The 26,229-nt window shown below is 38.8% G+C and overlaps 1 protein-coding gene across 6 annotated transcripts in view; it reads right to left on the reverse strand.

Moving 5' to 3' along the window:
* Nucleotides 1-24,564, reverse strand: part of SEC22A (SEC22 homolog A, vesicle trafficking protein) — a 110,172-nt gene extending 85,608 nt beyond the window's left edge. For 4 of the 6 annotated variants that reach the window (XR_013828506.1, XR_013828507.1, XM_079922597.1 and 1 more), the window contains exons 1-4: nt 24,469-24,564; nt 17,373-17,573; nt 3,173-3,336; nt 1,816-2,010 (exon numbers count right to left, since the gene is read on the reverse strand). Coding sequence is in view for 2 of the 6 variants with exons in the window: in XM_079922597.1 (XP_079778723.1) it covers nt 1,816-2,010; nt 3,173-3,336; nt 17,373-17,554 (541 nt within the window). In the remaining 4 variants the exon portion in view is untranslated. Of the gene's footprint in view, nt 1-1,815; nt 2,011-3,172; nt 3,337-17,372; nt 17,574-23,645; nt 23,761-24,015; nt 24,135-24,468 lie in introns of those variants that run through there. The other 2 variants (XR_013828508.1, XR_013828509.1) reach the window with 2 other exon arrangements.
* Between the last annotated feature and the right edge of the window lie 1,665 nt (nt 24,565-26,229).

The following is a 26,229-nucleotide window of genomic DNA, read 5'->3' on the forward strand; positions in this document are numbered from 1 at the left end:
TTTTTTTTCTTCCTTTGAATATTTTGAACATGTTATCCCACCGCCTTCTTGTCTCCATTGTTTCTGTTGAGAAGCCAGTTGTTAATTTTGTTGTGGTAAACCTTGTAAATGACAAGCTGTTTTTCTCTTGCTGCTTTAAAGATTTTCTCCTTGCCTTTGTCTTTCAGAATTTTTAGTATGATTCATCTATTTGTGGATCTCTTGCATGTATCCTATTTGGAATTCTTTGAGCTTCCTGGAATAGATTAACATTTTTTGAGTAAATGGAAACTTTTCAGCCATTATTTCTTCAAATACTTTTTCTGCTCCCCTCTCTTCTTCTTTCCTTCTGGTTCTCCCATCATGCATATGTTAGTGTGTTTAATAGTGCCCCATATTTTTCTGAAGTTCTATTCATTTTTCTTCACCTTTCTCTCTGCTCTTTGACTTGGATAATCTCTCTCAATCTATCTTCAAGTTTACTAACTCTTTCTTCTGCTGGTTCAAATCTACTGTTGAGCCCAACTAGTTAATTTTTTATTTCAGTTGTACTTTTCAATTCCAGAATTTCAATTTCAATTACAGAATCTGGTTCTTTTCCTTTATAATTTCTATCTTTTATTAATACTGCCTATTTAATGTGACATCACCATCATACCTTCCTTACTTCTTTAATCATGGTTTTCTTTACTTCTTTGAAGAAAATTATAATGGCTTTGAACTCTGAACTCTTTGTCTGTTAAATCTGACATCAGATCACTCTCTCAGGCAGTTTCTATTGCCTGCCTTCCCCACCATACCCCATCCCCAGTGTATGAATTATACTTTCTTTTCCTTCTGCGTGTCTTGTAATTTTTTTTTAATTGAAAACTGGACATTTTAGATAACATATTTTAACAACTCTAAGTACTGATCCACCTCCTCTCCCCCAGGGTTTGTTACTGCTATTTGCTTGTTTACTTGTTTCCTGACTAACTGGATCATTTTAGTGAAATCTGCTTCCCCTTTTCTCCCATAATTTGTATTAATCAAACCAAATATGAAGTGTTCTGTTCAGCCTTAAATGCCACTTTTAAAGAATACCAACAAACAAAAGCATATAAAGAGGAATCTTCCAGGATGAGGAGGGTTTCAAATTACCAAAGGCTAAGGAAACTGGGGATATTTTATATGAAGTCAATCAGACTAAAAGGATAGAAAGGACACAGAGTTGCTGACATCAAAGTTCTGGTACAGCTGAAGTCAGGGAGGGATAAGTCACAGAACTTAGACAAGTGTTAGCATTATAGGGAACAGATTTTAGCTCAAAATACACGAAAGAATTTTTAAAATAAGCAATTCAACAACGGCATATGCTACCTTATAAAATAACAAGGGTTTCCACTTTTAAGCAGAAGTTTTCAACATGTCCCAACTGTTGAGAACTGTTTTCCTTGTTTGGGAGGGGATGTCTGAGTAGATGATCACATGTGCTGTGACAGTCAAGAACCCTAACCTTGAATGTAGTCATTTTTACATAATGCAAAGCACTTTACATGCCTATAGGTATATATTACAAACAAATTACTCTTTTCTAGAAGAATGTGTACCAAGAAATCTTCTTGAATGTCTCCCTAGCAAAGAGTTCCTTTGAGATTGCTGTTGAAAAGCCATTGAGATTGCTGATTAGTCACATATCTGAGAGATGACTATATAAAACACTGGGAGAAATGATTACTTTGAACTTCTACATTCTCTCATGTACTTAAAGTTTTAGACTAAATTAATTCATTTTTAAGAGTTCCTCGGTTCTTAGAAAATATTTTTTAAATGAAGTAATTGAGATCCAGAACTCACCAGAAGAAATCTTACCAGCACCTTTATAGTCAACAGAAAATGCAGATGTGACTCCATTGGCTGACCCCAGTTCACCCATGGAAATTTGATAAGGGGGCCTCAGCTTGATTTCCATCTGCATGTCAGACAGATTTATCTTTGTTGAAAGAGACCTGGGATTATTATATCGCTGCTTGGTCCTCTGAATGAAGTTATCTATGTAAAATAAAAAATAAATTTCCTTGCAGTCATTTGTTAATTAAATCATTTGAAAGTGTGATGTTTATGGACAGTAAAGTTTGCGATAAACGGTTTAATTTGCTATCCCAAACTGTTCAATCTGTCATGAATGTCCTAATATTATTTGTGTTTATGGTTAATATATCATGGCATCATCAGTTTTTCTCACTAGAAATTATATACTCTAGAAATTAATAATTATAAATATACTAAGGATTTAATATTACATGACTGTGAGAATATTTCTACTATTATATCCACTTCAAGGAACTACTCTGAGCTTCTACAAGAAAACCAAAAACAGCTCCCTTTAAACTTAAACCAAAGTCTTCATTTTTATAGGGATTCAGATCTCATAAAATATTAAGTCTGTCAGTATTTACCAGTTGTAATTACATTAAAACATACACTGTAAATTGCATGTTCATATAAATCTGTTTTCTTATTTATTGCTTACACCATTAGGACAGATGTTTTAAAGAAAAAATTTAATGAAAACAATAAAAGACATTTCCTAAATTTCTTCCGATTTTATTTTCACTATTTACACCTTGAATTTACTTTTTTTCCCTCTTCTACATCAGGAGTCAAGCAAACTAATGTCTATAGGCCAAATCTAGCCTGCTGATTTTTTTGTGTGTGAATAAAATGTTATTAGAATATAACTATACTCATTCATTTATGTATTGCCTATGGCTGTTTTCAAGCTATAATAGCAAGGGCTGAGTAGCTGTGACAGTGACCAAATGATCCTTAAAGCCTAAAATTGTACTATCTGGTCCTTTCCAACAAATGTTTGCCAACCTCTGTTCTACATTAAGCAGCCTAAAAATACTATCACATAAAGACAAAACTCTGAACCTCTAGCTTATAAATTTCTCACTGAAAAATTAACCTCTGGAATTAATTCTTTGAACCAATAATCAGGATCCTCTACACAGCTGAAACAGAATTTTTTTAAGAGGCACCTAAATGAAGAGGTTGCCATAATTTATAGACCATTTGTCAAATTATTCTGTCAAAAGCAAGCTAGCAGACTTTTCTGAGTTTTCCCTCTGCCCCTCAGTATTAGATGAAAAATCATTTACGACTGAATGGAGACAGGATAATGAAAAAGAAAAGAAAATCAGGCCCTTACCAAATTCAATGAAACAGTATGGTCTGACAGCAGTATTTGTCTTCATCATGTTATAAGTAGTAATGAACTCCTTCTGAAGCTCATCCAGGAAAGAGAAGGCCAGAACATTTGGGTAATTTTCAGTGCACAACATCATGTAGCTCACTCCCATAGAGCTAATAAAACTACAGTGTAAAAAACATTGGATTTAAAATTTCAAATTAAATCAAGGTAATTCGTTACTTCAGAAGACTGGCTCTATACACCATAAACTGCTGCTACAGAGGCAATGACAATATTAACATTTATTACATATTTCAGCAAAAAAAAATTAAAGGAACCAAAATATGATACTAGTTTCAGGTGTAATTTAAAAACAGTAGACAACAAAGTGGAATGTATTCACTTTGCTGTATAGCAGAAACTAACACAACATTGTAAATCAACTATATTCCAATAAAAATTAATTTAAAAAAAGTGAAATGTATCTAGAGAGGGACACATATTATGATTCTAACACTTCAGTTACTTATCACTTGGGGTAGAAATCAGGAAAGACTATTCAAACAGATAAGGGTAACAGCTTAACATTTCAACCCTTCAACTTAGTGGAACTTAACACTGTTTGAATCAAGAACTTTTTAGAGGTTCTGATGAAAGTTATGGACACTCTCCCCAGAAACAACCCAGAACCTGGCACACAATTTCAAGGTCAGGTGATTACTGACCTCCTAAAGTCATCCACTGACCCCAGCATCAAATCCTCTACTCACATAATAATGAATTATGAATCATTAGGGGGAAAGAAGAGAATTTATGAGTTCATAACAACAAACAAAAGGGAAGAAAGGAAGACTAGTTCACAGCAGAATGCCGAGTGACACCTGGTAAATGTGGAGATAGTGTTAGAACTGGAAAAAGCAGCATTTTGCAACCCACAGAGCAAAAACTGGATCAAGCAAGTAAAATCAATGGATGCTAAATCTAGGTGGATATTTTGGTGAGGAACAGGAGATTCTGCATGGCTTTAAAATGTCTTCCCATGGATTGTTTATTGGCTGCAAGGGAATTCTACTCTATTTATTATACAGTAGAAACTAGACAATACCTTGACCAAGTACTCTAAAATCACTAATGAGGGGAAGATGGGCTTCCTGTGCCTCAGTAAGACATGTCAGCTATGTAGTATTCTGGCTAAGAATGCATAACCTGAATCTAATCATGAAGGAACATCAGAATAATCAACATTCTATTTCTTTAAAGAGGGATGGGGGTGCTGTATTCTTTAAAAACCTCAGTGTTGTAAACAAAGAAATAAAGGCTTTGGAAATGTTTCTGATCACAGGAGGCTAAAGAGACACAACTAAATGTAATACCTAACCCTAGTCTGGATCCTGTGCCAGAGAGGGGGAAAAATGCTGTAAAGGATATTCCTGGGTCAACTGACAAAAACGGAAAACAGGCGGTACAGTAGTTTAGGTGAAAGTATGGTATCAATATTAAATTTAATAGACCTGATAACTGTACTATAGTCAAGCAAGAGAATACCCCTAATCTTAGAAAATACACTTTGAAGTAGTTAGGAATAAAGAGGCATGGTATTTGTAAGTTTCTCTCAAATGGTTCAGACAAAAATAAATCAGACAGATAGATAGGTAGACAGATAAAACAATAAAGCAAATAGGGTAAAATGTTAACAAGAGGTGAGTCTGGGAACAAGTATTATTTGTAATTTTCTTATTCGTACTACTTTTCTGAAAGTTTGAAAGTATTTCTAAATAACAAGTTAAAAATTAAAAACAAAAATGTTTAAATTAACCATCTTCTATTGAAAAAAAACTTTCTAAAGTATACACTCCCCTGTAACAAGCAGAGTATGGGACAAAAATTAACCCTTTTAAATGAGTCACTTAAACATTCTTTCATGGTACTATCAACATAGCTCTGGTCTAGATCAAGTGGAGCAAACAGAGCATACAGGCTGTAACTCCCACTCCCATGCCAGACACTGCTAATCTATCAAAGCAATTTTTACTGCCAAACCCTGATCCATGTTGGAGTCCCCCTCTCCCCTCTTTTCTCTAATACTGTAGTAGCAGAATTTATTTACTATTTTTAATTTAACTTTTAAAATAAATATATTCATGACTCAAATTTTAAAAGAATGAAAAATGAAAGGAAATACTATACTTGAAGTCTTACTCCCACCTCTGCTCAGATAGCCAGTTCTCTGTCCCTCTAGCAACTCATGTTATTAATTTCGTATGTATCCTTCCGGTGAGAGTTTATGCATATGCAAACAAATGTACATATATCTTTCTTTCTTAAAAGACCACCCAAGGCAGCCAAATGATGTGGGGTTCGCACCTATTAATTGTCTATTATTAACAGTGTGGGATATACTACTAGTGAAATTATGCTTCTGGAATAACCTGGAATTCCTTTCTGAAGTTCCACTTAACACATAGTCATTTCATGCAACGTTTTTCAAACTGCAAGTTGTGACCCACTAGCGGATCATAAAATTAGTTCAGTGAATTACACACAGCGTTTTCTTAAAAATGGAAATAGAATATAACAGAAAATACCAGAATGTTTATTGTTTCATAAAACTTTTGTTTATCCTATTTGTATGTTACGTAATGGTCACAAAGTAAAATGCATCTCTTCTTATGGGTCACAGTCAAAAAAGTTTAGTCATAACATACTGTATTTTCCTACAAAATTGACAACTAAATCAAAAATCAAAGTATGATTTTCCCAAGTACTTTTCCCTTTCCAAAATAATCTTCCCTGCCGTTATCAAAATTCTTTGACATGTCATTAGCATTCAAATATATCTTACAATAACTTGAATTGGGATAAAACACAATTGGTGATTGGCTTCTACACACTTGGAACTTCCAAGTGGCTAGATAGGAGTTATTTCACTATCCTTCAATAAGACGACTGAAGCTTTTAGACTCTATTTCTTGTTCTATAACAGGGTTTTACTATACTTCCATATTAATAAGTAAACCACAGACACCTACGTGAGTTTATCCCAAATGGTTTTTCTTGCTTGAGCTCAATCTAACTGGAGAATTTTTTGTGAAATTAAAAAAAAAAATAACCTATGTTTTTAAGATTGTATGTTAACGTTTTCAGAGTCTTTATTCCAAAGTCTTTATTTTCTATAAATGCATGATATTCTCTGAAAACGCTATATTCTATAATATTATGACTTTTCATAGTGAATTTACCTTTACAATGCTGTCTTTATTTGAAATGCAAAGCCAGTTTTCCAAAAGTACATACAGCTCTGTTGATTTACCTTTGTTATCAAAAGTTCTGCTTTTTCATATCACTGGTACAAACTGAAAGACTCCTACCATCGCACTGAGGACTACTCACATGAAATAGTCTAACGTCACTAGAGGCATGCCAGTTTGTGCAGCCTTTAGCCCGTCCATCAGGTTCATTTAGCTCACTTGTTATAGACAATCTGGCTGTTATCCTTCTGCCTTGATGAGGAGGAAGAAAAGTAGTAGCAGTAGCAGCTACGGTTTACTGACCACTTAGTGTGAACTAGGCCCTTTGCTAAATATATTACATATTTTATCTAATTTCATTCTTACTTTATTGTAAACAAAGCACCTGTTATTTTTCTTCATGTAACTAACCCAGCTCGTACTTATATATTTGTATGTTTGTTGTAATGTCTCTCACTAATATCTATGCTCCATGAGAGCAGGGATGATTTTTTTATGGTTCACCACTGTATTCTTAGCATCTAGAATATTATGTCTAGTACACAATAAGTGCTCAGTAAATTAGTAAATAAATGAGTGCATAGATGGCATCATTATACCTAATTTGTTTAGTATATTGTGCACAGATAATTGCACAACTCAGTGGTATCTACACAAAGAAGAAGGTCAATAAATATTTGACAAATGACAGAAGGGAGCAGAACTTCACCTGCTCTTCCAGGTCAGTGTTACCAGAAGGCTTCAGTTCAGATCACTGAGTCTTCAACATCCCCCTGCTTAAAACACAGGGCTGTTCTCAGGGACCATGCAGAATCACTCACCACTGCAGTGAGTACCTCCAGATGGTTATAAAGGTCTAACAAGTATGTCTGCTTTCCTTTTATCACTGTCATTAACTAATCTCACAACAACACAAAGTCTTCTTTTCTCCACCTTGAGCACAATTCTTAAATTGCCATTGTTTTCTTCCTACTTTTCTCTAATTTCCTTTTTCTTTTTTATTTCCTTCCACTTCTGTCCTTTGGGACCAATGGGATTTGATCTCTATAGCTACTGCCTTTCTTCTGGCCAAGGAATTTATCCAACCTCATTACATCTTTGGTTCCTCTCCACAACACACACACTAGGAACTTCTTTGGGGCCTTCCAAGATCAAGTGTGTCTTGAACAGGTAAGGCTGGTGGAAGTTCAAACTCTAGGTAGAAGGATTTACCCCTTTCAATCACTTTGTTTAAAAGCTAATTTTATCATGTATCCAAGCAGGCCATACCTCAAGCGATTCCTAAAGTCCAACAAAACGAATAAGTGGTTTTAGACACTAACTTTTCCTGGTATCTAATTTTATTTATGAAATGTCAAAAAAATTTTAGGGCTTCCCTGGTGGTGCAGTGGTTGGGAATCTGCCTGCCAATGAGGGGGACACGGGTTCGAGCCCTGGTCTGGGAGGATCCCACATGCCGCGGAGCAACGAAGCCCGTGTGCCACAACTACTGAAGCCCGCGTGCCTACAGCCCACAAGCCGCAGCTGGAGAGGGCCTGCGCGCAGCAACGGGGACACAATGCAGCCAAAAATAAATAAATTAAATAAATAATAAATTAAAAAAAAAATTTTAGACATCACCAATTAAACACCGACATTATTAGGACTTGCTGTACCAAACTAAATAATAAGTGAAAATGATGATTTTCCCCACAGCAAATAATAGAGCACCTAGCATATGTCCAGCATTCTACTCTATAGGCTTTGATGTCAAAGACCAAGTCCCTGCCCGCCAGGCGCCTGCAATTAGGTACTGGGAATACACTTAAAACAATATACAAAACAAGATTAAAGAAACAACACTGAATTTTTTAGCATGCCAAATGACAAAGTATATAGCAAACTATTTATAAATTGAAACAGCAATAATATTTGTATTACATATAGTTTTCATACTGCTATTGTATCATTGCACACAGGAAATCTGCTTATCCTTTGTAGTCATATTTACCCAGTAAATAGCTTCCCTGGGTGAAGAAAAGTTCTCCAGTAGGACATGAAATCTCTAATCTACTCTTAAAATTGCTAAGCGTAAGAAAAATTTTATTTTCGAAAGAGAACCTTCCATACTGAACTCTATTCCCTAAAATAAAGCGTTTACACTTTTAAATATAAAAAAGGGTTTGATGTTATGAAAGTAAGTATACCTTATGAATTTATTATCACCAAATACATCTGATGAGAAACAAGGTGAAAACAAGACTTCATCATCAGTAGGACAGTAAGGTGATAAGAACCAGAAAGAGAACTCAGTAACACTGTCTGCCATGAGCAGCATTCTACCAGGAACTTCGTATTTTCTCACTTATTCCTCTCTTAGGTAGCCAACCTTCAATTATCCTCCAATGGTGAAGAGCTAAATACATTATCCCATAAATAAAAGACCCATTTTAGTCACTAATTTAAACCTCATTAAATAAGAAAATATGTATTAATATGTAATATGCCAGGTGATAGCAACTTATAACAGTAAGCTAAAGGAGAATCAGATGATTTTAAGCAGCCAAAGGTGATTACACCATCAAAACCTTGGATACAAAATTTGCCTTTGACATCCTTTTCTTTTTCTGCAGAGTTAATCTCCTGATTCACCCTTTCCCACTAACCCTAGTACCTTCACACCTTCACACACCAGAGAATAAAGATCCTGACTTTTTTCAGATAACCAATCGTAGACAGTCCCTCATTTGCCTGTTAGTTGTATTCCAGAAGTTTACTGCACCTACAGAAACTGTACTGTAAGAGTAATTAGATTCCTAGACCAGTTCATAAGAGCCTATTTAACATATGTGGTGCTGAAAAGCTGTGGATTTTACCATAATTTTAAACGGTAGAAAAGTGATATGATGCTAATAATGAGACAAAACACAGGTTACATTCTCCCCCCAAGTGGTCTGGTAGCTACTGGTGGGTTGCATTCCCCTGTCACACCCCCTCCCCACCAAACACCTTGTCTTCAATGAGACAATGCTATCTCATCAATTTTAGACTTCACATATACTCTGTTCCTCATCATTACTCAACCAAAAAGGGGGGGGGGGGGAGTAGTTTCACTTAATTCTCTTCCCTGGTTAATTTCGCTGTCCATAAAGTGAAAAGGATTAGGAGAATTAGGAATGCACCCTGTCAAGAAAGAGGTTAAGGGTAAAAGGAGGTAACTCCATCTTTTACCAGAGAATAATGTGATTGCTGAAGCAAAAAGACTGTATGGGGCTTCCCCGCTGGCGCGGTGGTTAAGAATCCGCCTGCCAATACAGGGGACGTGGGTTGGAGCCCTGGTCTGGGAAGATCCCACATGCTGCAGAGCAACTAAGCCCGTGAGCCACACTACTGAGCCTGCGCTCTAGAGCCCATCAGCCACAACTACTGAGCCTGCATGCCACAACTACTGAAGCCCACATGCCTAGAGCCCGTGCTCTGCAACAAGAAAAGCCACCGCAATGAGAAGCCCACGCACCGCAACGGAGAGTAGCCCCCGCTCGGCGCAACTAGAGAAAGCCTGCACACAGCAACGAAGACCCAACGCAGCCATAAATAAATAAATATATTTATTAAAAAAAAAAAAAGACTGCATGTCAGATATACCATTTATTAGCTTTGTGACTTTGAACAAGTTTCTTTACATCCCTAAGTCTCAGTTCCCTCTTCTGAAAATAGGGTTGGTAGTACTATAATGGCTATCTGCCCAGCGTCCCTTCTCCCCTTCCCTTTGGAGAACTATTTCCAGCCCCACCACCTACTCTATACGGCTTTGATAAAGCTGTCCATCAAACGGGTGGGCATGTAATCCAGGCCAGGCCAACTAAGAGTACCTTAGCCCGCCAACCACAATGTTAGTCCAGAGATGGGCCATCACACAGCAAGGCCAATTGAAGTCCTTTTCTTGAAACATGGAGGCAGTGGGGTTGCCAGCTGGAATGAAGTAAGCCTGGAGCTACCTGTGCAGTGTTTTCCAATATGTGCAGAATATCTGTCTGCAAAAGGAAAGACTGGAGAAATGAGACAAAGATTCCTGATAACATCTGATTCCCTGGCTCCAGCCAACTAGGTAACTGGCTTATCCTTCACAATACCCTTTTTTTGCTTAAGCTCGTGTGAGTTGTGTTTTTGCCCTTGGCAATGGGGAAAAGTTCTATTTAAAAGCCATTCACAGAGCTGTTGCAAAATTTAATGAAAAGTAACTAAATTGCCTGGCAATTGCAGGTACTTAATAACTGGGTCCTTGTTGAAGCTGTTACTCCCGTAATCAGAAAATACCACCAAAGAGTGAAAGGAAAGCCAGAAACAAAAACCAAAAGGCAGGTAAGTCTAAAACAGCATTCCTGGCTGCAGGTAGCAGTCTGAAGACAAATATGAAGAAAGCAACTCCTCAGGTAAGGAGAGAACCTATGAAGTTCACGGCCATTATCAGACTTGAAATGAATTCACTGTGAAAGAACTAAGGAATTTCACTTCTTGCACTAAAACTCTCAACAGAGCATGACTGACCTCCCAAAGTGTTTGTCTTTTCATAAGATCAGTGTCTCAACGTTTATCAAAATGTACAACTATGATTTTTAAGCACCTAAAACCAATCTCAAAGTTTTAAGGTCTCATAAGACACAACTTAATTTTCATATGGTTCATAATTATTGCTTCAGTCACTGTTGTTTCCTAAGTAGTAACATAAGTTTATCTATTAAACATTTATTACAATTTAAGTATCCTTCAACTAATAAAACAGATGAATTCCTTAAAATTTTATACGAAGAATTATAATATCACTATGTAATGTGAAAAGAAATCACAAACCTGGATTACCCACCCACCCCCAATCAATGAGTCAAGTTGAAGAATATTGGAGGAAATGAAGACTTAACTTTAACTCCATTGCACTCAGAATCCTGCCATACCCCACAAACAACCATCCCTCATGTAACAGCTACTATGATATATGCAAGGCATTGTGCCAGCACAAGCCAGGCTCCACAGAATGTGCTCCATTAGCTGAACTGAATTATTCAGTTACTACAATCTGATGAAATTCATCTTTTTCCCAATACATAGGGGTAGAAAATTAAAGGAATTTTCACAATTTTAAATGTTACCTATTTCTTTTCCTTAAAACTTTGGACTTCCTTTACCTATTCAACTAGAATCTAATGTGAGGTACCATCTGATTTAGCACATAATTAGACACTTAGCTTTGCTTCTCAGAGGTATTCTGCAAAGAGCACTTAAATTTCTGTAAAAATTTGAAAACCACAATGCTAAGAGATGAGGAATCAAAAATAATATAAGCCAGGGCACATCAACTATCTCAATGAGTTACAACCTAGTTGTAGAGAGTGGATATAGAAATTTTTAAAAATATTATTAAGAAAAAAATGATGAAAAAGTCAGTCAACAAGTTCTACAAGCAATCTGTGAAGGGAGTAAGATCACTAAAGAAATCATTGGGTTGGCCAAAGGTCGATTCGGTTTTTTCCATAAGATGGCTCTAGTAGCACTTAGTTGTCTTTAACTTCATTCGAAACAATTTTGTTAGGTTGTATGTGACAGCTGTCATATCAGCGTACATTTAAAAAGACTTATCAAAGTTGGTGAATTTTTTTTTTTTTTTTTTGCGATATGCAGGCCTTTCACCGTTGTGGCCTCTCCCGTTGCAGAGCACAGGCTCCAGATGCGCAGGCCCAGCGGCCATGGCTCACGGGCCCAGCCGCTCCGTGGCATGTGGGATCTTCCCAGACCGGGGCATGAACCCGTGTCCCCTGCATCGGCAGGCAGACTCTCAACCACTGCGCCAAACAGGGAAGCCCAAAGTTGGTGAATTTTTGTGTACCCATTTTAATATTGAAGATGGAAGATAAAAAAGCAACATTTTCAGCATATTTTGCTTTATTATTTCAAGAAGGGTAATAACGCAACCAAAATGCAAAAGAAGATTTGTGCAATGTATGGAAAAGGTGCTGTGACCGATCAAACACATCAAAAGTAGTTTGTGAAGTTTTGTGCTGGAGACTTCTCACTGGACGATGCTCCACGGTCAGGTAGACCAGTTGAAGTTGATAGCAGTCAAATTGACATATTAATTGAGAACAATCAATGTTATACCATGCAGGAGGTAGCCGACAGACTCAAAATATCCAAATCAAGTGCTGAAAAGCATTTGCACCAGCTTGGTTATGTTCATCACTTTGATGTTTGGGTTCCACAACAGTTAAGTGAAAAAAACTTTCTTGACTGTATTTCTGCATACAATTCTCTTCTTAAACATAATGAAAACGTTCTGTTTTGAAAACAAATTGTGATGGGTGATGAAAAGTGGATACTGTACAATAATGTGGAATGGAACAGATCATAGGGCAAGCGAAATGAACTGCCACCAACCACACCAAAGGCCAGTCTTCATCCAAAGAAGGTGATGTTGTATATATATGGTGGGATTGGAAGGGAGTCCTCTATCACGAGCTCTTTCTGGAAAACCAAACTAGTAATTCCAACAAGTACTGCTCCCAGTTAGACCAACGGTAAGCAGCACTCCACAAAAAGCGTCCAGAATTAGTCAACAGAAAACGCATAACCTTCCATCAGGATAATGCAAGGCTGCATGTTTCTTTGATGACCAGGCAAAAACTGTTATGGCTTGGCTGGGAAGTTCTGATTCATCCGCCGTAGTCACCAGACGTTGCATCTTCGGATTTCCATTTATTTAGGTCTTTACAAAATTCCCTTAATGGAAAAAATTTCAATTCCCTGGAAGGCTGTAAAAGGCACCTGGAACAGTTCTTTGCTCAAAAAGATAAAAAGTTTTGTGAAGATGGAATTATGAAGTTGCCTGAAAAATGGCAGAAGGTAGTGGAACAAAAGGGTGAATACGTTGTTCAATAAAGTTCTTGGTGAAAATGAGTCTTTTATTTTTACTTAAAAAACTGAAGGCACTTTTTGGCCAACCCAATAAATAGTAGTAATGAGGCAGAAGGTGATTCAAAAGACACAAGCTATAAGCTGGGCTTTGAAAGAAAGAAGCATTTAAAAACACGGCTGAGAAAGCAGACTGGTGCCAGCTTCATGCTGTGCTACAACTACTGCAGATCTGTGAGTTTTATCTGGCAAACTCATGGTGGTTATAAAAAGAGGTGTCCTATGAGAATTTTAAATAAGTCAGGTAACACATAAATTCCCAATTTTATATATTTCAGGCTAAATTTATTGTCATATAGCATAAACACCTCAATAACCTAGAAACCAACTAACAAGCCTTCCAATCAATAATAGAAAATATATGAAATCCAGGTTCTTGTCAGGAACTAGAACTGAAAATTCTGTTATTCAATCCTTTTTTAAAACTTGTCTACAGGGCTTCCCTGGTGGCGCAGTGGTTGAGAGTCCACCTGCCGATGCAGGGCACACGGGTTCGTGCCCCGGTCCGGGAGGATCCCACATGCCGTGGAGCGGCTGGGCCCATGAACCATGACCGCTGAGCCTGCGCGTCCGGAGCCTGTGCTCCACGGCAGGAGAGGCCACAGCAGTGAGAGGCCCGCGTACCGCAAAAAAAAAAACAAAAAAAAAAACACTTGTCTACAAAAATACACAAAGAGGCTTTTCTATGTGTGGTTCTGGGGGCCATGTAATCTATTTAATCCTTTAGACATTTCTAAATTGTATTCTTAAATCAGGCTGACTAGACCTCTGCTGACTCACCGCACTCCTAAACTCACTAATAAATTGCTTTTTGCATCATGCTATTTGTTTACACTAAGGAATATTATAAGAAAAATCATAAAAAGTTCATTGTTATGGTTTCTGGAAGAATGCTATCCAAATTCTGTCTCTCTTTATGTATAGCAGGTTTCAATAACATGAAAAGCAACATTTTTATCCAATGGATACTGTGAATTCTATAAATGATCTATTATCCCCTTTGTTTTGGCCCCAAGGAAGTTCAGAACAATGTTTGTAGCCCTTTTCTAAAAAATGAACAAACTACATAGTTTGCATCTCCAGAAAAAAATGTTATTTCAGTTTATTATTCTATGTTTATTTTTTCGCTCATATGATTCTCTTACCTGTACTCTTGAATTTTTTTTAATTGCCTCACATCCTTTGTGGAATAACATGGGGTGCAAATAAATAATACAAAATCTAGAATTCACAACAATTAAACAGCATTGGGCACTGGAGGGGTGTTAACATTTTACTACATTCTACTCTACTTTTAAGACAATAGGTAGAGGAACAAAAAACATTTGCAAAGAAGTTTTTTGTTTTTTTTAAAGTCCAGGATATCTGCCAGAATTAATACACATTCAAGCCAATCTTCTGTAATGCTGGTATCTGTCTACAACACTATACAATAACTGAAACTCAGAACACTACACCCAGAGCACTAAAAGAGCCTATTAAATATTAGAATGCTTCAGGCTTTTTCTTCAAAAAATAGAAGTACACTAAGACATCGTTTTAGACATATTTTAACTACCATGACCACCACCACATTTTCTAGTTAAAACTCTCAGAAAACCCAGTTAAAGATAATACCTCATTATCCCAGGTAATCCAAGTAAATATGGACCTTCTTTAAGGTTCTATTCTGGGCCTCTCTGAAACTCAGTGGGCATTTCTACCCTCACAGTTTCAATTTCTATGTGAATGATTCCAAAATCTCTATCCCACCTCAACTGGACACCTTGTCATAACCTCAATTAAAATGCTCAAAATGGAGCTTCACTGTCTTCCTCTTCTCCCTCACCCCATAAGCAACCTTTTCCAAAGATCTCATTCTGTCCAATTCCAATTCCAAGTCATCTCTGTCCCTTCCTTCTCTTCATCTCTGGTATTCTATCTTATCAGGCTCAACCGTTTCTTCTTCTGAAGTGTCTTTCTGGTTGGCATTTTCTTTTTCATTTGCACTTGTATGTTACCAGTTCAGGCCCTAATTGTAAGTTGACGCCTCTCCTCTCCTCAGACTTTCCATTTCACCCTCTATTTCACTGTCTCAGCATTGTTTTTTATCAAGTCATTTCCCTCAATCCTGCAGTAGGAGTTTCCTATAACCTATTACATCATCAAAGTGACATCCCTCAACCTGAACTTGCAGGGAAATCCAGGATCTGGCCCCACGCTAAGTATCTCACATTTCCCATAACTATCCCTAAATCACCATTCACTACACCAGGCCGAGCAGGTTAATGCACCTACCATGCTAAGTCACAGTCTTTACTTTTTCTGCCTCCTCTCTACACCTGGAATTGCCCTCCTCTCTGCCTTAGCCAAATCTTACTAATTCTCCAGGACGTGGCTCATGTCTCATCTCAGTAACGAAGTCCTCTCCTTATTATATCACATATGGACTTTGTTCTTATCTGATTTCCCACTGTATACACAATCAGTATTAAATTGCTCGAGTTAATTGTTCTCTAATTGTTTCATGTGTATGCTCTCCCACTTGGTCTCATCTATTCCCATGGTTTTAATTATAAACTGTAAGCTAACTTCCAAACCTAAATCTCCACACTTGTCCTTCTCTTCACTAAACTTAAGACTTATACATCCAACTGCCTACCTGAAGTCCCGTTTGGATGTTTAAAGGACATCTCAGACTTAACAGTCCAAACAGAACTCTTGATTTTTACCACTGAAACACATATCCTCCAGTCTTGTTCATTTCAGTCCCATTATCCAAGTAATTATGGACATTGTTTAGGCCAAAAATCTAGAGGTAACTCTGATTATTCTCTTTCCCTCACATTCCACTTCAATCCATTAGGAAGATTTGTTGGTACTGCTCCCAAAATAGAGCCCAAATCCAACCCCTTCTCATCCTTATCACTCTTTTTTTTTTTTTTTTTTTTTTTTTGCAGTACACGGGCCTCTTACTGTTGTGGCCTCTCCCATTGCGGAGCACAGGCTCCGGACGCGCAGGCTCAGAGGCTGTGGCTCACGGGCCCAGCCGCTCCGCGGCATGGGGGATCTTCCCGGACCGGGCACGAACGCGTGTCCCCTGTATCGGCAGGAGGACTCTCAACCACTGCGCCACCAGGGAAGCCCCCTTATCACTCTTATTCAAGTTATAAGCATCACCTCTACCTGAACTTCTCTAAGAGTCTCCCAAATGACCTCTCTGCTTCCTCTCTTACAGCCCATTCTTCATATAGCAGCCAGGATGATCTACTCACAGCCAAAATTAGATTTATATAACTCTCCAGCTTAAAACTCTCCAATGGCTTCCTATTACATTAAACTCAATCCAAACTCCTTATCATAGCCTAGAAGGCCCTACGTAACCTGTCCCATTCCTACCTTTCTAACCTCACCTTCCACCACTCTATTAAGTGTCCGTATTGCTTCATTGTCTTGGTTTTCCTTCCATCCCTTGATCTGTAGTGAAGGCTTTCTGCACTGGCTATCAGCTCTGCCTTGATCTTCATCCACTGCATTCTTAAGACTGCCGTCTTTCACATGTTTTAGGTCTCTGTTCAAATGTAAACCTCTCAGAGAGGCCCTTGACCACCATGAAGTCACTATTCCATTGCCCAGTTTTACTTTCTTTACATACAATAAATAGTGATGAGCACTATCCCCTCTCACTAGGATGTAAACTTCTTAAGTTCATTGAGGGCAGATATCAGGTATGATTTTTTATATTTCCCATGACAGTTTTCCTGGGCATGTAAGAACACCAATAAATATCTAATGATCAATTATAAGATACAATATCTGTAATCTGCAAAACTATAAAATTTTCTAAAGCCAGACATAAACACAGAGAAACTATAAGAAGGGTGATTACATGATGAATACTATTTAGTATAAGTTCAGAACCACATGATTCTTGACTTGAAAAGTTCTCCTAAACTAATCAAACACTAATTTCTATTTAGACAACTTAAATTTCATTAAAATGACAACCACTAAGCAAATGATTCTAATGGAGCAAACCAATGTCTTACTTAATGTTATAATGTCCAGTTTTCAGTGTACATCTATCAGGAAGCTGAGCCAGTTTTCTCGAGAGCATTTTAAAATACTTTCTGCACTCCTGCATGCCTGTGCCTTGTTCATAGTCAGTAGAAGCAGAAAGTGGCAGTCCATCTCTGACACGAATGACTGAGGCAGATAAAATCATAGACATTTCAAGTGACAGAGAAGACCTGAAACAAAATGAACAATTTGGGTTAGGTAAGAAATTAAAGCCAAAGCTGATAAACACAGTGCAAAAATGTGCAACTCACTAATAATCAAAGACATATTAATTAAAGCAATGATATATCATACTTTCCTTCACAAATTAGCTGTTAAAAAAATACTTCTTTCTGGTATTTCCATAAGTATATGTGGAAGTACATATTGGAATAAAAACCATTCTCAAAACAATTTGTTGATATTCAACAAGAGTTTAAAAATATTTATGCCCTTTGACCACAATAAATTTTTTTTTTTTTTTTTTTTGCCGTATGCGGGCCTCTCACTGTTGTGGGCTCTCCTGTTGCGGAGCACAGGCTCCGGACGCACAGGCTCAGCGGCCATGGCTCACGGGCCCAGCCGCTCCGCGGCATGTGGGATCCTCCCGGACCGGGGCACGAACCCGAGTCCCCTGCATCAGCAGGCAGACTCTCAACCACTGCGCCACCAGGGAAGCCCTGACCACAATAAATTTATATACATAACCCTATCCTAAAGAAAATAATAAGAATTAGACAAGATTTTAAACAGAAAGACATTCTTCTCATAGAAATAACTGAAAACAACCTAAACGTTCAACAATAGGGGGATGGTGAAACAAATTATGGTACACCACTATGATGGAATATGATGCAACAAAAAGTTATGTTTGTTAAAAATAATTTAGTGGGGCTTCCCTGCTGGCGCAGTGGTTGAGAGTCTGCCTGCCGATGCAGGGGACACGGGTTCGTGCCCTGGTCCGGGAAGATCCCACATGCCGCGGAGCGGCTGGGCCCGTGAGCCATGGCTGCTGAGCCTGCGCGTCCGGAGCCTGTGCTCCGCAACCGGAGAGGCCACAACAGTGAGAGAGGCCCGCATACCACAAAAATAATAATAATAATAATAATAATTTAGTAATGTGGTAAAATGCTTATATGTTAGGTAGGAAAAAAGCAGGATCAAAACTGCATATGCTGTTTTCCATAAAGACACAGAGGAGGAAGAAGGGAGGGATAAATAGAGAAATAGATATTGGAAGGAAACATGACAAAATTAGAATGCTTATCTCCAGAAAATAGTATTATGGGTTATTGTTATCATTTTATAATTTCCTAAATTTCTGTAATGTTCCACAGTGAGCACATATTACTTTTCACAATGAGCACATATTACTTTTATAATCAGAACAAATGTTTTTATTTAAAATAAATTTTAAAGCTAAAGGAATACTACTTTTTTTTTTTTTTGGCCATGCCTTGAGGCACACAGGATCTTCCCCCACCAGGGATCAAAACCGTGCGCCCTGGGGCTTCCCTGGTGGCGCAGTAGTTGAGAGTCCGCCTGCCGATGTAGGGGATGCGGGTTCGTGCCCCGGTTCGGGAGGATCCCACATGCCGCGGAGCGGCTGGGCCCATGAGCCATGGCCGCTGAGCCTGCGCGTCCAGACCCTGTGCTCCACAGTGGGAGAGGCCACAGCAGTAAGAGGCCCGCATACCGCAAAAAAACAAACAAACAAAAAACCGTGCCCCCTGCATTGGGAGCACAGAGTCTTAACCACTGGACCGCTAGGGAAGTCCTAAAGGAATACTACTTTTAATGTTGTTCTCAATCTTTTTATCAGGAAGCAAATCATAACTACCTTTTTTCTTATATTCTAATCATGCTTTACAAAAATAGATAAAAGGACTGCATAGGCCTATGCAGTTCTGAAAGAAATCAGGTAAATAGTCAAACTTTGATAAAATACACACACAGACACACACACAGTGGTCCCCTGTGTAAAAACCATTGGAATTTTGATTAGAAATGCAGATTTCTGGGTCCACCCTCCCCCCAAAATTCTGATCCATTGACTATGGGGTGGGGCTTGAGAATTTTCCATTTTCAGCAAATTCCCTAAGTAATTACTATGCTTATTATCTAAGGATCATACTTTGATAAACACTGAATTAAAACATGTTCACAGTCTGAAATTAAGTGATAACTCTTTCCTGCCAGGCAGGAAAGAGCACAATGCCACTAAATACTTCTCCTTCACTAACAGGAGGCACAACTGGTAAAAAACTGAAAAATCTGGTAACAATTTCATAGGTTTTCAAGATATTGTATCTCAGAGACTAAATTAATCCTTACCTGCCCAGCTCAGCTAGGTCAATATTATCTCACTCCAAAAATGAAAAACTTAGTAATATATCAAAAAAATGACAAAGAAAATCAACTGCTACCAATTTTGGAAACCAGTGGTCCCTAGCTTTTGTTGCTATGTCAAGTTAAAATCTGAGTGCCCATTCATGATGGTAACTGACTGACGTTAAAATCAATCCAAATAATAAAGCTAATGCTTTAAATTTCCTTCCCCCTTTTCCTCTGAGGAAAAGCTAGGTATTAATATGTCATTACCCTTTAATATTTTTCTCCTCCATTTATTTAAAAGGAAAAAAACCCAGCAGGAATTAAATTAGCCTTTACCATAATGGAACCTTCGAACGAAAGTTCCAACATGACATATCCAAATCATTTTTTTTCCTATTCAACCAGTTTCTTTTTTCTTCTAAAAGCAGTAGCAAAAGAAAGCAGAGATCCCTCAAGGGATAAGGTCTATACTATGAATCTCTTTTAAAAATTGTTATCACACTTCTTTATTTATGAAACCACAACTGAACATTTAGCCTAAGTGTAACAAATTAGGAAAATGTCTTAATTCATACCCTTACAAATTTATGATTTAAATATAAAACTTTGTCTTTCCAGAAGTATACTGCAACACAATGATCACTCTGGGAATTAACATGAGAGCAGGGTTGTGTCTTGTAGTTTCCAAACATCCATATTCTTAGTAGTATTTAAAAGCAGACTGCAGTCCTTATGCCTGATCTTTCTAGGATCCCAACAGAAATATTAGGAATAATCTTTATTATAGGGTGCCAACTTTCACGTAATCTTCAAAGTTGCTCTTTTTTATGACTTAAAAGACAGAAAGATATGATTCATACTTCCTAAAACATATACTGAAAAAAGAATAACAACCTGGTTAAGTTCAATTCATTTAACAAATATTTACTGAGTACATACTGTATGCCAGGGGCTATTTCAGACATTAGGAATAGATAGTTCCTACCACTGAGAAGCATCAGTCCAGAATTAAAGAAATTCAGAAGGAAAGAGCAAATACAACACAAGCTATGTCGCCCACCGCTTTAACTGGAAAACTATAGTTAGACAAACTTGCCTTTCAGATATTCCTAATACACACTTTTAGGCTTGTCATGGAAAGCACAACACAGCAGTGATATTCCCTTCCTAAATTCTTGAAAGGTTTTCAGAGAATTGCCTGTATTTATCAGTAGATAGGATTTTTCTGAGGAGAAAAAATTAAATCTCTTCCTTCCCGAGTCCTTTAACCTAGCATCCAAACCAGTGAACTAACAAAAGAAACTGGGATGACTGTCCAATGAACAATGTGAGGCTTGACTACTTTGCAGATAGACTTCAGTCACCTTAGGATAAGCCATCTCTCTTTTATCAACTCAATAAATATACCCCCCCTTGTTTTCTTTTTACCTCGAATTCTTAATACAGTTCCTTAAAAAAACAAACACACACTCCAATCTTATCTGGACTGTGGTAGTAGAAAAAGGAATCTGTCAACATCAAGGCCAAGCTAGGGTTAGGATACCCTTAGAGAGTAGGCAAGGTGGTGGCTAGAAAAACCAAGGAAGAGCCAGTAGGAATTGAGGAAAGGAAGAGGTTAAAACACTTGCATGGGAAGATTCAAGAGCAGTAGTAGTTTTATTGGGGCCACAGATACATTTTTAGGCCACTGGTCCATTTTCCCTCACCTTTAACAGAAAAAATATATAACATATGCCTTTAGACAGCAGCAGCAAACTCACAGGGAAATCTGAGTGCTGGCTAATATATTCTTTGCCCAATAGCAACTGCTAGAGGAAAAAGCCCAAAGCAGAATCTAGATAGGTCTGGGTAAACATTTACATAAAGGCTGAGGAAAATAAACTTCCACAACACCAAATACCTATAGCAGTGGTTACCAGCCTTTTAGACCCAAGATAACAAGATGCTGACCTGTCTTCTTCAGAACCTTGTGGGGTGATGACTGTAGGCCCAAGGTTCCAGGAAGTAATCACTCAAAAAGTAATAAACAAAACCCAACATATAAGTACATTTTGTATCTACTTTCCAGCAAGATGCTTTCATAAATGCCTCTTTTAAGATAAAAAACATTTCATAATAGGTTAATCACTCATATTTTATTTTAGTCCATTATTTCCCAAACTTCAGTCACCCAAGTACCACTTTCAGAAGTCTTACCATATCTGCATCTCACCTGTACTATTTTTTACCTAATACAGGTCTTTCAATTGATTTATTTTTTTGCCCTATGCTTAGTAATAGTATCTGTGAAATCAGTTTAGAGGTGTTAGGTTCTTCTCCTAATTTAAATTAAAACATATAAAGAACTTCTGTTTCATTCAAATGTGTGTGGAAATTTTTGGAGAATTTTTTTTTAAAGTTCATCTGCTTATCATTCAAATTATATTACCTATCTGATGTTACCAAAGTTTGGGAAACACTACCTTGGTACATACTATTTTATAAAAGTGCTAGCTGAGATCTGGGACTTGGGGAGTTACTTGTGGAGAAAGCTACACTAATTGTGATGCACAGCGTTGGCACAAGATTGAGTGAAAAGGGAAGGATTTTATACACCCACAGGTTAGCAGGAAGTCACTAGGGAGACAGAGCTTGAAAAGAGGGGGAAAGGGTACCAAGAACAACCAGAGTTTATTTTGCAGCTTGGCCTGTGCTCCCCACCTTACCAGCAGCCTTTGGTATTCCTATTACAGGTGCTTGTACTGCACAGTATGTACAATACCTCGAGTTCCAGAGTAGATTATACCTATATCTACGAAGAGGGCCTCCAACACATACACAAATACATCAATCATTTGCGTAACACCTCATAGTTCACGAAGAGTGAGGTAGGTAAAACCTCCATTTTACAGATGAGGAAACTGAGGCGCCCTTTCTCAATGTCCCGCTGCTAATATATGACAGTGCTTAAACCTGAGTCTCTCGTATCTCTACATCACTGTGCTCCTCCTATAACCAACAAGGGGCAAGAACCCAGTGATACAGAAACTATCTAGCTACTCATTTTGAAATAATAACAATTTTAAACAACAGCTTATGTTTTCTTTAAGAGGCAGTATAGTATTACAGATAACAGGATGAACTCTGGAACCAGATTGCCTTGGTTCAAAAACTGGCTCCACCATGTAGTAACTGGGTAAACTTGGGCAAGCTTTGTCTTTTTATGCTCAATATCCTCATCTGTCAATTGTGGCTACCAACAGTATCTATCTCATAGGGTTATTTTTAAAATGCTAATGGTATCTACCTCAGAGGAACATGTAAGGAACCCGAAACATCACCTTGCAGACTGAAAGTGCAATATTAAGCGTTTGCTATTATTATTTATTGACTGCCCTCTATTTACCAGACACTTTATACACATTACCTCATTTAAGCCTTCCAATAACCTGTGAGGTAGGTATTATCAGTTCCATTTTACCTTTGAGGAAATTCAAGCCCAGAAAAGTAATTTATTCAATCCCTAAACTACCAAGTGACAGATTTAAAGTCAAGCCTAATTCTAACCACCCTATGAGACATTGCCTCTCAACATAGTCAAGCTTCTTACTCAACTACATGGACAGGAAGGTCACAGGCACCCCTTTGAAAAGACCTAGGCTCTGTTCACACACCAGTATAAAATATATTTAGATTTTTAAGAATCATTCATACACACACACACAAGCACTAAACTGATCGTGGTTCTCAACACAGGAAATGCCCAGATGTCCCTTAAGTTTAGGGCATGGTCACAGACGTCATATTCAAATACTGAACTACAACCTTCATACACCAGAAACTGTAGGTACTATTTAAGGTATTGCTTAATTACTTATTATCTTAGAACGTGAGCAAATGCCAGTAACCCAAAATGTGATTCAGAGAGTTTCAAAAAGTGGCTGTTCCACCTGTTAGCTGAGATCCCAACATCTCCCGCCTGGTGGCTGCCACTGTAGCTCTGGGCTTTGCCTTGGCTGAAGAGGCATAGGAGGAACTGGATCTCAAGCTCTCCCACTGCCTCAGGTGGATGATCCAGGAAACTAAATAGGAGAAAAAGCCAAAGCTGTTTTCACTTTCAGAGAGATTTAAGCCAGCTGGGGCTCAGCCTCCTATTTCGAAACCTTCTTCCACCTGTCGAGCTAATTGCTCAGGTCTCCTTTACGCCACATCGTTCCCAAAGTGCCATTAACAAGGCCTTAAGAGGTTTCCGCGAGCCAACGGGGGCAAAATTCTGGGTTCAATGCTCATTCAACCCCACAAAAGGCAAAGTAACCCTACCTAAAAAATAGGAAGTGCCACGTCAAGCTCTCTGGGCCACCTAAACAGCCTAGGAGGATCACCGTGTTTCTGACACCTGGGCGCCAGGAAATGCTGCCCCACCGCTGGCAGCCCAGAGCGACTGTCCTCCTCCTCGGGCCCCCTATAACCACCCTATGAGTTGCCCCATATCAGGGCAGGTCAGCCGAAGGGCAACCGCCGTTCGCGCGGCCCACAGACCCCTCAAGTCGTTGGGGACGAAGTCCCCGCAATCCCACCCCTCCAAAGCTCCGCGACTCCGACGACTCCCCGCTCCCGCCCCCACGCCACGAGCTTAGTTCCCGCCCGGGGTAGGTAGGTCTGTAGTCCCGAGGGCGAGGGTCGGGGGCCGTGGCGAGCGAGGGAAGCGGCCAGGCAGGGGTTCGAACGACGCGGAGAAGGGACGAACGAGGACTGGGAGGAGCCGAGCCATACCTGTCTAGCCACAACCCGCCGCTACGAGTGACGCTGCCCGCAGTGCATTGTGGGGCCGGGGAGTGGCTGTTCTGCTGGGCAGGCCCACGTGAGACGTCGCTGGCGCCCGGCGGGATCAAGCCCCGCCCCCGTTCCCTCGGCTCGTCCAGGCCAATCCGGTTCTGGGGGAGAGACACACCGACTCGCCCCTTCCAAGGGGCGTTTCCCTCTTGTACGTCAAGAGAGTGCAAAATCCTCGGGTGACAGATTATGCTGTCTTTCACACATAAGGCTGATCTCTCCCGCCTGCCGCCTGTATCTGGAGGCAGTTTGTTTCTTACGCGGCCCTACAGCAAACACTTATCGAACAAGCAGGGGGAAAAGCCCCCTCTGAGTGAACAAGAAGACCTGCCCCACCTACCACTACACACTGGGAGGGACCTATCCTTGGCAAAGAAATGCCAGATGCTGTTCCTGCAGCCGCTTCCAGCTTTTGCATTGATCACGCATTATTAAACAAGGACTTACTGACTGCATACTATGTGCCAAGCACAGTGTTAGGCAATGGGTCACAGGAGTGAACATAACACTCGATGGATCTGAAGTGTGATAGGAGCAAGAGATGCTAAAGCATAAATCATTACATAATTATAAATCGTAATCAGTTCTACGAAGGAAAATTAGTGGATGCGATGATAGATTAACCAGGACTATCAGGGAAGAGCTCTTTGAAGAAGTGCCTTTTAAGCTCCAGGCATATGAAAGAGCCTTAAAGAATGTTGCAGGCCAAGGGAACATTATGTTTGAGGTTGTTGGGGCATGAAAGAAATTGATGTGTTCTAGGAACTGAAAGGAAGTCAGTGTGGTTGAGGTGTAGGGAGCAACTTGAGCTGAGGTGAGGCAGAGAGGCCAGACTATGCAGGCTCTTACTGGCCACATTATAGATTTTGGACTGTATTTTGGAATGTATCTTAAGGTCAATGGGTAGCTAATAGAGTGTTAAGTAGGATCAGATTTACATATTTAAAGGCTCACTTAAGCTGTTTGTGGGGAATAGTTTGGAAGAGGACAGGAGGGCTTGCTGGAAGTCCAGTCTGGAGACAGTTATATTAGTCAAGGCCAGAGATGATGGTGGCTTCAACTAAGGTAATGACAGTAGAGACAGAAAGATTTGGATAATTTTGAGACATATATAAGTCAGAGGTTGAATCCAAGGGACTTAATGGATTGGTTTGCCAAGAAGGATAAAGAAAATACGGGCATTAAGGATGAGTCCGTTAGTAACTAGATGAATTAAGCCAACCTAGAAGGAGGGGAAAATGGTTTTGTATATGTTAAGTTTGAGATGCTTATAAATGGAGGTGTCAAACAGATATGGATATGTAAGTCTGGACTAATTATATAAATTTGGTGGTTTTTGGAGTGGGTTAACCCGGCAATTCCACTCCTAGGTATATATGCAACAGAAATGTATTCATATGTTTGCTACAAGACATATATAAGAATGTTCATAGGATAAATAAATTTTAGACTATCCACATAGTGGACTAGTTTTCAGGAAAGAGAATGAACAATCAACAACTACATGCAAAACATGAATGAATCTCACAATCGTAAAATCGACTGGTATAAGCCAGACACAAAAATTGTGTATTACTTGATTCCACTTACATAATGTTCAGAAACATACAAAAGTAATATATGGTAATAGAAATCAGACTATTGGTTATCCTTAGGTAGTATTAATGTTTGGAAAGGGCCCCTAGGGGGCTTATGGAGTTC

Source organism: Stenella coeruleoalba, assembly GCF_951394435.1.
Source record: "Stenella coeruleoalba genome assembly, chromosome: 5".
Taxonomy (NCBI): domain Eukaryota; kingdom Metazoa; phylum Chordata; class Mammalia; order Artiodactyla; family Delphinidae; genus Stenella; species Stenella coeruleoalba.